The 15,000-nt window shown below is 47.0% G+C and overlaps 1 protein-coding gene across 1 annotated transcript in view; it reads right to left on the reverse strand.

The window, feature by feature from the left end:
- LOC139405224 (xylosyltransferase 1-like) overlaps nucleotides 1-15,000 on the reverse strand; it is a 51,234-nt gene that overhangs the window by 23,321 nt on the left and 12,913 nt on the right. The window contains exons 2-3 of the mRNA XM_071147659.1: nucleotides 11,122-11,719; nucleotides 2,295-2,467 (exon numbers count right to left, since the gene is read on the reverse strand). Coding sequence (XP_071003760.1) covers nucleotides 2,295-2,467; nucleotides 11,122-11,719 — 771 coding nt within the window. The remainder of the gene's footprint in view (nucleotides 1-2,294; nucleotides 2,468-11,121; nucleotides 11,720-15,000) is intronic.

The following is a 15,000-nucleotide window of genomic DNA, read 5'->3' on the forward strand; positions in this document are numbered from 1 at the left end:
GCATGTTTACCTGGTCTGCATGTTTACCTGGTCTGCATGTTTACCTGGTCTACAGGTTTACCTGGTCTGCATGTTTACCTGGTCTACAGGTTTACCTGGTCTGCATGTTTACCTGGTCTACAGGTTTACCTGGTCTGCATGTTTACCTGGTCTGCATGTTTACCTGGTCTGCATGTTTACCTGGTCTGCATGTTTACCTGGTCTACATGTTTACCTGGTCTGCATGTTTACCTGGTCTGCATGTTTACCTGGTCTGCATGTTTACCTGGTCTACAGGTCTGCATGTTTACCTGGTCTGCATGTTTACCTGGTCTGCATGTTTACCTGATCTGCATGTTTACCTGGTCTACAGGTCTGCATGTTTACCTGGTCTGCATGTTTACCTGGTCTGCATGTTTACCTGGTCTGCATGTTTACCTGATCTGCATGTTTACCTGGTCTACAGGTTTACCTGGTCTACATGTTTACCTGATCTGCATGTCTACCTGGTCTACAGGTTTACCTGGTCTACATGTGTACCTGATCTGCATGTTTACCTGGTCTACAGGTTTACCTGGTCTGCATGTTTACCTGGTCTGCATGTTTACCTGGTCTGCATGTTTACCTGATCTGCATGTTTACCTGGTCTGCATGTTTACCTGGTCTGCATGTTTACCTGGTCTACAGGTTTACCTGATCTGCATGTTTACCTGGTCTACAGGTTTACCTGGTCTGCATGTTTACCTGGTCTACATGTTTACCTGGTCTGCATGTTTACCTGGTCTGCATGTTTACCTGGTCTACAGGTTTACCTGGTCTGCATGTTTACCTGGTCTGCATGTTTACCTGGTCTACATGTTTACCTGGTCTGCATGTTTACCTGGTCTGCATGTTTACCTGGTCTACATGTTTACCTGGTCTGCATGTTTACCTGGTCTACAGGTTTACCTGGTCTGCATGTGTACCTGATCTGCATGTTTACCTGGTCTGCATGTTTACCTGGTCTACAGGTCTGCATGTTTACCTGGTCTGCATGTTTACCTGGTCTACATGTTTACCTGGTCTACAGGTTTACCTGGTCTGCATGTTTACCTGATCTGCATGTTTACCTGGTCTACAGGTTTACCTGGTCTACAGGTTTACCTGGTCTACAGGTTTTCCTGGTCTGCATGTTTACCTGGTCTGCATGTTTACCTGGTCTGCATGTTTACCTGGTCTGCATGTTTACCTGGTCTGCATGTTTACCTGGTCTACATGTTTACCTGGTCTGCATGTTTACCTGGTCTGCATGTGTACCTGGTCTGCATGTTTACCTGGTCTGCATGTGTACCTGGTCTGCATGTTTACCTGGTCTACATGTTTACCTGGTCTGCATGTTTACCTGGTCTGCATGTTTACCTGGTCTGCATGTTTACCTGGTCTACATGTTTACCTGGTCTACAGGTCTACATGTTTACCTGGTCTACATGTTTACCTGGTCTGCATGTTTACCTGGTCTGCATGTTTACCTGGTCTACATGTTTACCTGGTCTACATGTACAGTGCATTCGGAAAGTATTCAGACCCCTTGACTATTTCCTAGTTTCCTGGTCTACAGGTATATAGTAGTAGTGTGAGGTATGGTAGATGGTCTGTAGTGGTCTACATGTATATAAAAGTAGTGTGAGGTATGGTAGATGGTCTGTAGTAGTCTACATGTATATAGTAGTAGTGTGAGGTATGGTAGATGGTATGTAGTGGTCTACATGTATATAGTAGCAGTGTGAGGTATGGTAGATGGTCGTACCTGGTCTACATGTATATAGTAATAGTGTGAGGTATGGTAGATGGTCTGTAGTGGTCTACATGTATATAGTAGTAGTGTGAGGTATGGTAGATGGTCTGTAGTAGTCTACATGTATATAATAGTAGTGTGAGGTATGGTAGATGGTCTGTTGTAGTCTACAGGTATATAGTAGTAGTGTGAGGTATGGTAGATGGTCTGTTGTAGTCTACAGGTATATAGTAGTAGTGTGAGGTATGGTAGATGGTCTGTAGTAGTCTACATGTATATAGTAGTAGTGTGAGGTATGGTAGATGGTCTGTTGTAGTCTACAGGTATATAGTAGTAGTGTGAGGTATGGTAGATGGTCTGTAGTAGTCTACATGTATATAGTAGTAGTGTGAGGTATGGTAGATGGTCTGTAGCAAGCATTTCGCTACACTCGTATTAACATCTGCTAACCATGTGTATGTGACAAATAAAATTTGATTTGATTTGATTTAGTGGTCTACATGTATATAATAGTAGTGTGAGGTATGGTAGATGGTCGTACCTGGTCTACATGTATATAGTAATAGTGTGAGGTATGGTAGATGGCCTTGAACAGGCGTTGGAACTGCCGAGACGCTCTGCCATGGACCACCAAGACGAAGACGATGCGAACAGGCACAGCAGGGGCAGTCTGCTCTGAACCCTCATCCCACTGTACATTCACATTGGCCTTACCTGGAGAGAGACACACACACACACACACACACACACACACACACACAAAGGGAAGGTAGGAAGAAGACAGGGGTAACTTTATTACTGTAGAAATGCTGTGTTAAATAGTAGAGTGCAGAAATAGAACGTTTTACAGAAAGTGTCATTTCTATAATTGTGCATCAAATGCCAGGATGTCATACTCATTTAGGCTTTTCATCTAGTGGGAATTCACTGCACAGTATTAAGGAAGAGAATCGTTTCCAGACCCACGTGTGTTTGACAACAACAGCTGATAATCAGAACAGGGGGATGGGCTGTACCAAAATGATCCAATGGCGGGGGACAACCCAACAGGGGGATGGGCTGTACCAAAATGATCCAATGGCGGGGGACAACCCAACTGGGGGATGGGCTGTACCAAAATGATCCAATGGCGGGGGACAACCCAACAGGGGGATGGGCTGTACCAAAATGATCCAATGGCGGGGGACAACCCAACAGGGGGATGGGCTGTACCAAAATGATCCAATGGCGGGGGACAACCCAACAGGGCATTAGATGGTGACCTCAGTATGGAGCAGTAGTATGTTGATGTTTAGATGGTGACCTCAGTAGTATGTTGATGTTTAGATGGTGACCTCAGTATGGAGCAGTAGTATGTTGATGTTTAGATGGTGACCTCAGTAGTATGTTGATGTTTAGATGGTGACCTCAGTAGTATGTTGATGTTTAGATGGTGACCTCAGTAGTATGTTGATGTTTAGATGGTGACCTCAGTAGTATGTTGATGTTTAGATGGTGACCTCAGTAGTATGTTGATGTTTAGATGGTGACCTCAGTAGTATGTTGATGTTTAGATGGTGACCTCAGTAGTATGTTGATGTTTAGATGGTGACCTCAGTAGTATGTTGATGTTTAGATGGTGACCTCAGTATGGAGCAGTAGTATCTTGATGTTTAGATGGTGACCTCAGTATGGAGCAGTAGTATGTTGATGTTTAGATGGTGACCTCAGTAGTATGTTGATGTTTAGATGGTGACCTCAGTAGTATGTTGATGTTTAGATGGTGACCTCAGTAGTATGTTGATGTTTAGATGGTGACCTCAGTAGTATGTTGATGTTTAGATGGTGACCTCAGTAGTATGTTGATGTTTAGATGGTGACCTCAGTAGTATGTTGATGTTTAGATGGTGACCTCAGTATGGAGCAGTAGTATGTTGATGTTTAGATGGTGACCTCAGTAGTATGTTGATGTTTAGATGGTGACCTCAGTAGTATGTTGATGTTTAGATGGTGACCTCAGTATGGAGCAGTAGTATGTTGATGTTTAGATGGTGACCTCAGTATGGAACAGTAGTATGTTGATGTTTAGATGGTGACCTCAGTATGGAACAGTAGTATGTTGATGTTTAGATGGTGACCTCAGTAGTATGTTGATGTTTAGATGGTGACCTCAGTATGGAGCAGTAGTATGTTGATGTTTAGATGGTGACCTCAGTATGGAGCAGTAGTATGTTGATGTTTAGATGGTGACCTCAGTAGTATGTTGATGTTTAGATGGTGACCTCAGTAGTATGTTGATGTTTAGATGGTGACCTCAGTAGTATGTTGATGTTTAGATGGTGACCTCAGTAGTATGTTGATGTTTAGATGGTGACCTCAGTAGTATGTTGATGTTTAGATGGTGATCTCAGTAGTATGTTGATGTTTAGATGGTGACCTCAGTAGTATGTTGATGTTTAGATGGTGACCTCAGTAGTATGTTGATGTTTAGATGGTGACCTCAGTAGTATGTTGATGTTTAGATGGTGACCTCAGTAGTATGTTGATGTTTAGATGGTGACCTCAGTAGTATGTTGATGTTTAGATGGTGACCTCAGTAGTATCTCTCCTTTCCACTCTTCCTCCCTTTCAGTTGTCCATCCACCCTTCCATTACCCCCCCCCCCCCCCCATGCACACACACACACGCATACACACTCACACACATGCACACACACACACACGCACACACACACACGCACATGTGAGTGTGCACACACACACACACTCTCCCTCTCTACCATTGGTGGTTGGTGTAAGGTCTACCCTGTGTGTATAAATATCCCTCTCTCCCAGCACCATGCGTCCCTGTCTAGGCCCCTCTCTGAGGCCCGCAGGCAAGGCTTTACAGGGGAGCTACTCTGGGGCGTTGTGAAAACAGTAGGTTTTTAACTTCCTGCTACACTGGGGTGGTGTGAAAACAGTAGGTTTTTACCTTCCTGCTACACTGGGGTGTTGTGAAAACAGTAGGTTTTTACCTTCCTGCTACACTGGGGTGTTGTGAAAACAGTAGGTTTTTACCTTCCTGCTACACTGGGGCGTTGTGAAAACAGTAGGTTTTTAACTTCCTGCTACACTGGGGTGTTGTGAAAACAGTAGGTTTTTACCTTCCTGCTACACTAGGGCGTTGTTTTTAACTTCCTGCTACACTGGGGCGATGTGAAAACAGTAGGTTTTTACCTTCCTGCTACACTGGGGCGTTGTGAAAACAGTAGGTTTTTACCTTCCTGCTACACTGGGGTGTTGTGAAAACAGTAGGTTTTTACCTTCCTGCTACACAGGGGCATTCGGAAAACAGTAGGTAACAACACATCTGCCACGATGACCCTCAACATGTAGGCCCCTCAGGGGTGTGTGCTTGGTCCCCTCCTGTACTCCCTCTTCACACGACAGTGTGGTAACGCACAACTCCAACACCATTATCAAGTTTGTTGATGACACGACAGTGGTAGGCCTGATCACCGACGACGATGAGAGGGAGGATGTCAGAGACCTGGAGCTGATCGAGGACTAGAGGACATGGAGGGGCGAGCACACACCAATCCACATCAACGGGGCAGTAGTGGGCTCCTGAGTGGCGCCTAGGTCTAAATGGCACTGCATCTCAGTGCAAGAGGTGTCACTACAGTCCCTGGTTCTAATCTGCATTGTTGAATAAGGGCTTGTAAGTAAGCATTTCAGGGTAAAGTCTATACCTGTTGTATTCGGCACATATGACAGCCAGTCAACACTAGCCAGCCAACTAGCCAGCCAGCCAACACTAGTCAGCCAACTAGCCAGCCAGCCAACACTAGTCAACCAACTAGCCAGCCAGCCAACACTAGTCAGCCAACTAGCCAGCCAGCCAACACTAGTCACCCAACTAGCCAGCCAGCCAACACGAGTCAACCAACTAGCCAGCCAGCCAACTAGACAGCCAGCCAACACTAGTCAGCCAACTAGCCAGCCAGCCAACACTAGTCAGCCAACTAGCCAGCCAGCCAACACTAGTCAGCGAACTAGCCAGCCAGCCAACACTAGTCACCCAGGCAGCCAGCCAGCCAACACTAGTCACCCAGGCAGCCAGGCAGCCAGCCAACACTAGTCACCCAGGCAGCCAGCCAGCCGACACTAGTCACCCAGGCAGCCAGCCAACACTAGTCACCCAGGCAGCCAGCCAGCCAACACTAGTCAGCCAGCCAGCCAGCCAACACTAGTCACCCAGGCAGCCAGCCAGCCAACACTAGCCACCCAGGCAGCCAGCCAGCCAACACTAGTCACCCAGGCAGCCAACACTAGTCAGCCAACTAGCCAGGCAGCCAGCCAACACTAGTCACCCAGGCAGCCAGCCAGCCAACACTAGTCACCCAGGCAGCCAGCCAGCCAACACTAGTCACCCAGGCAGCCAACACTAGTCACCCAGCCAGGCAGCCAACACTAGTCACCCAGCCAGCCAATACTAGTCACCCAGCCAGCCAACACTAGTCACCCAGCCAGCCAGCCAACACTAGTCACCCAGCCAGCCAGCCGATACTAGTCACCCAGCCAGCCAGCCAATACTAGTCACCCAGCCAGCCAGCCAATACTAGTCACCCAGCCAGTCAGCCAACACTAGTCACCCAGCCAGTCAGCCAACACTAGTCACCCAGCCAGCCAGGCAATACTAGTCACCCAGCTAACCAATACTAGTCACCCAGGCAGCCAACACCATCCAGCCAGTCTAAAGCTATAGATATCCTCTCCTCTCCCTTACTGCATCATCAAAGAGACGTATAATCATATAAATTAAATGCAGAATCTAAACCTTAAACTTTCTGGGCGGATGACAGAGTCTATCTTTAGTCAAGCTCTGCCCCCCCCCCCCCCCCACACACACAGGCTTTACTCAGCACTTCTCTATCTAACTCCTGTACTAACTAGTGTGTAATTACACTGGATTGGCGTGGGCATTGCCCTATAGTGAGTAGAGTAGTATACACTGCAGCTCAAATGGTACCCTTTGCCCTATATAGTGCACTACTTTTTTACCAGAGTGTAGTATAAAGTGAACAGGGTGGTGTTTGGGACACAGCCATAGAGCAGTGAATGTGGTGGAATGTTCCCTAAATAGATCAGGCACTGGCAAGGCAGCCTCCCTGGGGAGTTCTATACGGAACCCTCGGGAGAGCCCTTAATTCTGTCTCCAGGGTGAGACGTACTCCTTCCCTCCCTCTTTCTCTTCCCTCTGGGGATGGCGAGGTGACAAGGAGAGGAGACAAGGGGAGGAGACACGGCGAGGAGACACGGCGAGGAGGAAAGGATAGGCGACAAGGAGAGGTGACAAGGGGAGGAGACAAAGATATATGACAAGGATAGGAGACAAGTATACAAGGACAGGAGAGGAGACAAGGAGATAAGGAGAGGAGACACGGCAAGGAGACAAGGATATGTGACAAGGAGTGGAGACAAGGGGAGGAGACAAAGATATATGACAAGGATAGGAGACAAGGATAGGAGACAAGTATACAAGGACAGGAGAGGAGATAAGGAGAGGAGACACGGAAAGGAGACAAGGAGGGGAGACAAGGAGAGGAGACAAGGGGTAGGAGACAAAGATATAGGACAAGGATAGGAGACAAGGTAAGGAAACAAGTATGAGTGTGGCGGTCATGTATATCTGGATGAGGGTAATTGTCCAGCCAAATGACTGTGGTCTCTGTCCTAACCGTTCAAATAGCAACTAGAAAGTAATGACATGTATACATTTTTAGATGTACGTTTTCTCCTTTCCTCCTCCACTCCTGACCGCATGTGCTGACATAGAAATAGAATGAATAGAGTGAGAGGTTCCACGCCCGTTCTATTCATTATACTACAGGGCTGTGACGGTCATGCTCCTCTGGATGATGGTAATTGGTCAGCCAAATGACCGCGGTCACTGTAATAATAGTTTGAAATAGCATTTATTTCTTATATTCATATATATATATATATCTACACTGAACAAAAATATAAAGGCAACATGTAAAAGTGTTTCATGAGATGAAGTAAAAGATCCCAGAAACGTTCCGTACGAACAAAAAGCTGATTTCTCTCAACATTTTGTGCAAAAATTGAGAGACAGAGGAAGGAGAAGAGTACTTGTCACCGTGGAGACAGAAGTCAGGACTGTCACCGTGGAGACAGACGTCAGGACTGTCCCCGTGGAGACAGACGTCAGGACTGTCCCCGTGGAGACAGACGTCAGGACTGTCACCGTGGAGACAGACGTCAGGACTGTCACCGTGGAGACAGAAGTCAGGACTGTCACCGTGGAGACAGACGTCAGGACTCTCCCGAGGGTTCCGTTTATGCTGTTCTGTGAAGGGAGTAGTACACAGCATTGTACGAGATCTTCAGTTTCTGGGGGCAATTTCTCGCATGGAATAGTCTTCATTTCTCAGAACAAGAATAGACTGACGAGTTTCAGAAGAAAGTTATTTGTTTCTGGACATTTTGAGCCTGTAATCGAACCAACAAATACTGATGCTCCAGATACATAATAATTGCAACATAATTGCAACAAATCAACATAATTGCAAAAGTGTTTTCTAATGATCAATTAGCCTTTTAAAATTATAAACTTGGATTAGCTAACACAACGTGCCATTGGAACTGTTGAGCGTGACAAACCCAGCAGCGTTGCAGTTCTTGACACAAATCGTTACGCCTGGCACCTACTACCCTACCCCGTTCAAAGGCACTTAAATATGTTGTCTTGCCCATTCACCCTCTGAATGGCAACACATTCACAATCCATGTCTCAGTTGTCTCAAGGCTTAAAAATCATTATTTTAACCAGTCTCCACCCCTTCATCTTTAACCAGTCTCCTCCCCTTCATCTTTAACCAGGTCTCCTCCCCTTCATCTTTAACCAGTCTCCTCCCCTTCATCTTTAACCAGTCTCCTCCCCTTCATCTTTAACCAGTCTCCTCCCCTTCCTCTTTAACCAGGTCTCCTCCCCTTCCTCTTTAACCAGTCTCCTCCCCTTCATCTTTAACCAGTCTCCTCCCCTTCATCTTTAACCAGTCTCCTCCCCTTCCTCTTTAACCAGGTCTCCTCCCCTTCCTCTTTAACCAGTCTCCTCCCCTTCATCTTTAACCAGTATCCTCCCCTTCATCTTTAACCAGGTCTCCTCCCCTTCATCTTTAACCAGGTCTCCTCCCCTTCATCTTTAACCAGTCTCCTCCCCTTCATCTTTAACCAGTATCCTCCCCTTCATCTTTAACCAGTCTCCTCCCCTTCATCTTTAACCAGTCTCCTCCCCTTCATCTTTAACCAGGTCTCCTCCCCTTCATCTTTAACCAGGTCTCCTCCCCTTCATCTTTAACCAGTCTCCTCCCCTTCCTCTTTAACCAGGTCTCCTCCCCTTCCTCTTTAACCAGGTCTCCTCCCCTTCCTCTTTAACCAGTCTCCTCCCCTTCATCTTTAACCAGTCTCCTCCCCTTCATCTTTAACCAGTCTCCCCCCCTTCATCTTTAACCAGGTCTCCTCTCCTTCATCTACACTGATTGAAGTGGATTTAAAAGGTGACATCAATATGGGATCGTAGCTTTGACCTGGATTCATTCCTAATGTCTTGTCCACTCAGTGTATCTCCCCTCTGTAAATGGTACGTACATTCCTCCTGTAATCAGCCTCTACTCCAGAGTTGTGTGTTTTATGTTTATTGCTCTGATATTGTCTATTCTGTTTGACGTCTGTGTGGACTTGTGTCTGTGTTCTGTTTGACTATTGTCTATTACTGGCAGCACCTTGTCACCAAGGCAGCACCTTGTCACTAAGGCAGCACCTTGTCACTAAGGCAGCACCTTGTCACTAAGGCAGCACCTTGTCACTGAGGCAGCACCTTGTCACTGAGGCATCACCTTCTCACTAAGGCAGCACCTTGTCACCGAGGCAGCACCTTGTCACCGAGGCAGCACCTTGTCACTAAGGCAGCACCTTGTCACCGAGGCAGCACCTTGTCACTAAGGCAGCACCTTGTCACTGAGGCAGCACCTTGTCACTGAGGCAGCACCTTGTCACTGAGGCAGCACCTTGTCACTAAGGCAGCACCTTGTCACTAAGGCAGCACCTTGTCACTAAGGCAGCACCTTGTCACTAAGGCAGCACCTTGTCACTAAGGCAGCACATTGTCACTAAGGCAGCACCTTCTCACTGAGGCAGCACCTTGTCACTAAGGCAGCCCCTTCTCACTAAGGCAGCACCTTGTCACTAAGGCAGCACCTTGTCACTAAGGCAGCCCCTTCTCACTGAGGCAGCACCTTCTCACTAAGGCAGCACCTTCTCACTGAGGCAGCACCTTCTCACTGAGGCATCACCTTCTCACTAAGGCAGGCCCTTCTCACTAAGGCAGCACCTTCTCACTGAGGCATCACCTTCTCACTGAGGCAGCCCCTTCGCACTAAGGCAGCCCCTTCGCACTAAGGCAGCACCTACTCACTACGGCAGCACCTACTCACTACGGCAGCCCCTTCGCACTGAGTGTCATTGGAATTGAATAATTCCTATATGTGTACATTAATTAAATCACTAATTAAATCATCTATTTTATAAGAATTTGTGAGATTCCTATTTGCATAAAATAGACAGAGACCAGTCTTATCAAAATTAGATAATAGTATTTATTCTCGGAGCTCGCTGCTCATGGAACCAAAAACAACAGTTTATATACAAAATATGACGTCATAGGTTACAAAATGTCCTTCCTCCTATCGACCAGGAGGAAACAGGTTCAAAGGTTTATTCCCACCCCCTCGCTCGCTCACTCCAGACACACACTTATATCAAGATTAAACTTCTGAAGTCTTCATCTATCACTATTCAGCAGACAGTTCCAGATAATGGAAAACACACACTGCCTTATCTAAACATCCCAGAGCTAAGTTGAGTCGGTTCAACCATAGATTAACGACCCTTTCTGCTTACTTAAAACCCACAACCCATTCCTCCCCAACCCAGCTGGAATGGTGTTTATTATGTTAATTACCCCCACAACCCATTCCTTCCCAACCCAGCTGGAATGGTGTTTATTATGTTTAATTACCATTATTAATTATTAATTTGTTTCATGCTACACAATCCCTTCCTTATGAATTAACATTATTTATCAGATATAATAAAACAGAGTATAAGTTTCATTAGTTATAGTTCTATTTAAAATGTAGATATTGTTTAGTCATTATTCATAACATTCCTAACACTGAGGCAGCACCTTCTCACTGAGGCACATTCCCGGTGTACTTGGGGAATAGGTGATTATGATATAGTGCACTACTTTTCACCAGGGGCCGTAGGTCTCTATATAGGTAATATGGTGCCATTTGGGATGCAATTCACTATGAGACTCACCTTCTATGGTGCAGTATCGAGGGACGGTCTCCGGCATCAGTGTCCTCTCCTTGTGTCTGCAGTACACCTCAGCTATCTGCTGACGACACTCCCTGGTCTTGGCTCTCGACAGAGCCGAGATGGCCTCCTTCCCACTGATCTCGCACTGGTGCTTCTCCCTCCGCTGCCCCTGCACAGGAGCCGCAGTCGCCGACTTCCTGGGTTGGTGATGTCGCTGATGCTGATTGGATGTTTTGATGGAGGGAGAGGGGGAAGCTCTAGCGGGTTTAGTGGACAGCTGGGAGTGTGGTCTGGGTCGTTTGTATGCGTGGTAATCTTTAAGTCCCACTCCTCCGGGCTGCTGTGGAGGAAGAGGGTACTGCTGAATAACCTTGTTGACCTCATTGGGAAAGGCCTTTCCCAGAATGCCTTGCCTTAGGACCTTGTCCGGTTTGTGTTTGGCGGTGTTTCCTGCCATTCGCTGGCGCTCAGACAGTGACCGCGCCCCAAGGTTGCTGTTGCCGTCAACAACAGTGTCAAAGTCTTTGGGGACCGAGTTCTCATTGTTGTTACTATCCAGGAGGACTTTCTCCTTGGGATGCCAGGAGTGGTAGCCCTCCTGGAGGAGAGAGAGTGAGGGAGAGAGGGAGTAAGGGGGAGAGAGGGGGGGAGGGAGAGAGAGAGTGGGGGGGAGGGAGAGAGAGAGTAAGGGGAGGGAGAGGGGGAGAGGGGGGAGGGAGGGAGAGAGGGAGTAAGGGGGAGGGAGAGGGGAGAGAGGGGGAGGGAGAGAGAGGAGGAGAGGGAGAGAGGGAGTAAGGGGAGGGAGAGGGGAGAGAGAGGGGAGGGAGAGGGGAGAGAGGGAGTAAGGGGAGGGAGAGAGGGGGGAGGGAGAGGGGAAAGAGGGGGGAGGGAGGGAGAGGAGGAGAGGGAGAGAGGGAGTAAGGGGAGGGAGAGAGGGGGAGGAGGGAGAGAGAGGAGGGAGGAGAGGGAGAGAGGGAGTAAGGGGAGGGAGAGAGGGGGAGGGAGGAGAGGGAGAGAGGGAGTAAGAGGAGGGAGAGGGGAGAGAGGGGGGGAGGAGGGAGAGAGAGGAGGAGAGGGAGAGAGGGAGTAAGGAGAGGGAGAGGGGAGAGAGGGGGGAGGAGGGAGAGAGAGGAGGAGGGAGAGAGAGAGTCAGTCAGTGTAACAATAGGAAAAGAGAGTATACTGAGTTCTGAAGGACAGAGACACAGAGAGAATGAGCACTGCACACTGCCCTATCCCATCTGGACAAGAGGAATACCTATGTAAGAATGCTGATAATCGACTACAGCTCAGCCTTCAACACCATAGTACCCTCCAAGCTCGTCATTAAGCTTGAGGCCCAACATCTCCACTTTGCTGATCCTCAACACTGAGGCCCCATAAGGGTGCATGCTCAGCTCCCTCCTGTTCTCCCTGTTCACCCATGGCTGCGTTGCCACGCACGCCTCCAACTGTGAGGGGTTCAGATCACAGACAGGCAATAATATTCAAAAGTATTTAGAAAATATTTAAAAAACAGCAAATCAACAGTAAATAATTGAATGAAATAAGAAGTCTAATTGTTCTGTCTGCCCCCCTCCCTCCCGCTTAGGAGCCACCCATTCCCCCCTCCCCAGTAGGTGCCACCCATTCCTACTCCCCCCTCCCTCTCCCTGTCTGTCTGTCTGTTTTGCTGACTGGCTGTCTGTCTGTTTGGCTGGCAGGCTGTCTATCTGCCTGCTTGGCTGGCGTGCTGTCTGTCTGTCTGCCTGCTTGTCTGGCTTTCTGTCTGCCTGGCTGTCTGTCAGCCTGCTTGGCTGTATGTCTGTCTGGCTGGCTGTCTGCCTGCTTAGATGTCTGTCTACCTGCTTGTCTGTCTGCTTGGCTATCTATGTGTCTGTCTGTCTGCCCTTGTGTGTCATGTGATTAAGCATGGGGAATGCTGTCACTCATAAGATATGTCTGGGACTCTGACACAGGGGTTACAGTGTGTGTGTGTGTGTGTGTGTGTGTCAGTAGCAGTGCTATATGACCTGGTCCTGGTATTCCCTGTACCCAGACCAGCTCTGCCCTTTCCAGGAATATCAATCTAGTTCTGTACTTAGGAATGAAAGGCTCCCTCTGCCCACAAATATACATGCATTTTTTTTATTTATTTGACCTTTATTTAACTAGGCAGGTCAGTTAAGAACAAATTATTATTTACAATGACGACCTAGGAGCAGTGGGTTAACTGCCTTGTTCAGGGGCAGAACGACAGATGTTTACCTTGTCAGCTCGGGGGATTCGATCTAGCTACCTTTCGGTTACTAGTCCAACGCTCTAACCACTAGGCTACCCTGCCACCCCAAAACAGTACACAGACACAGTATAGACAGTCTTCAGAATACTGTACAGACACAGTATAGACAGTCTTCAGAATACTGTACAGACACAGTATAGACAGTCTTCAGAATACTGTACAGACACAGTATAGACAGTCTTCAGAATACTGTACAGACACGTCAACGTCCACACACACACACCAACACACAGGGCTGTGTGAGTCTTGTCTTGGCAGGATATTTCTGGTGGTACTAGAAAAGGGATCCGGTCCAACATTCTGATCAACTATCTTTACTGCTGTACCACCTGCTACAATCATATCACACACACACACATGGACACACACACATGGACACGGATACACACACACACACACACACACACACACACACACACACACACACACACACACACACACACACACACACACACACACACACACACACACACACACAAATGGGGGCAACTCAATATTAGGAAGGTGTGCTTAATGTTTTGTACACTCAGTGTATATTACTAAAGATCTGATCAAACTGCCCAAGCAGAGAGGTTAAAGAAAACGTGAGCTAGCTGATAGCATCCAGATGAGACTAATACAGACTCAACTCTGGGTCAAGGTCCAACGTAAGATATTACAGAGTGAGAAACTCAAGCTATAGGAAGAGGTCCAGAATAGAGAGGGTGTTATCTCATTGCGCCTGAGAATATAATACAAGATGACAAACTGTTGCTATCAGATGTAAATCAGAAACGTCACTTTGTTCTGGGAGAGATTTCTCTGTCTGTCTACCTCTCTCTCTCTCAATCTCTCTCTCTCTCTCTCTCTTTCTATACTCTACTGTACTGAACTATCCTCTACTGTACTGAACTGTCCTCAACTGAACTGAACTATCATCTACTGTACTGAACTATCCTCTACTGAACTGAATTATACTCTACTGAACTATCCTCAACTGAACTGAACTATCATCTACTGTACTGAACTATCCTCTACTGAACTGAATTATACTCTACTGAACTATCCTCTACTCTACTGAACTATCCTCAACTGAACTGAACTATCATCTACTGTACTGAAGTATCCTCTACTGTACTGAAGTATCCTCTACTGTACTGAAGTATCCTCTACTGAACTATCCTCTACTGAACTGAACTATCCTCTACTGAACTATCCTCTACTGAACTATCCTCTACTGAACTATCCTCTACTGAACTATCCTCTACTGAACTATCCTCTACTGAACTGAACTATCCTCTACTGTACTGAACAATTCTCTACTGAACTGAACTATACTGAACTGAACTATCATCTACTGAACGATCCTCTACTGAACAGAACTATCCTCTACTGTACTGAACAATTCTCTACTGAACTGAACTATACTGAACTGAACTATCATCTACTGAACGATCCTCTACTGTACTGAACTATCCTCTACTGAACTGAACTATCCTCTACTGAACTGAATTATACTGAACTGAACTATCCTCTACTGTACTGAACGATCCTCTACTGAACTGAATTATACTGAACTGAACTATCCTCTACTGTACTGAACTATCCTCTACTGTACT

The sequence above is a fragment of the Oncorhynchus clarkii genome, unplaced genomic scaffold (genome assembly GCF_045791955.1).
Source record: "Oncorhynchus clarkii lewisi isolate Uvic-CL-2024 unplaced genomic scaffold, UVic_Ocla_1.0 unplaced_contig_3130_pilon_pilon, whole genome shotgun sequence".
Taxonomy (NCBI): Eukaryota; Metazoa; Chordata; class Actinopteri; order Salmoniformes; family Salmonidae; genus Oncorhynchus; species Oncorhynchus clarkii.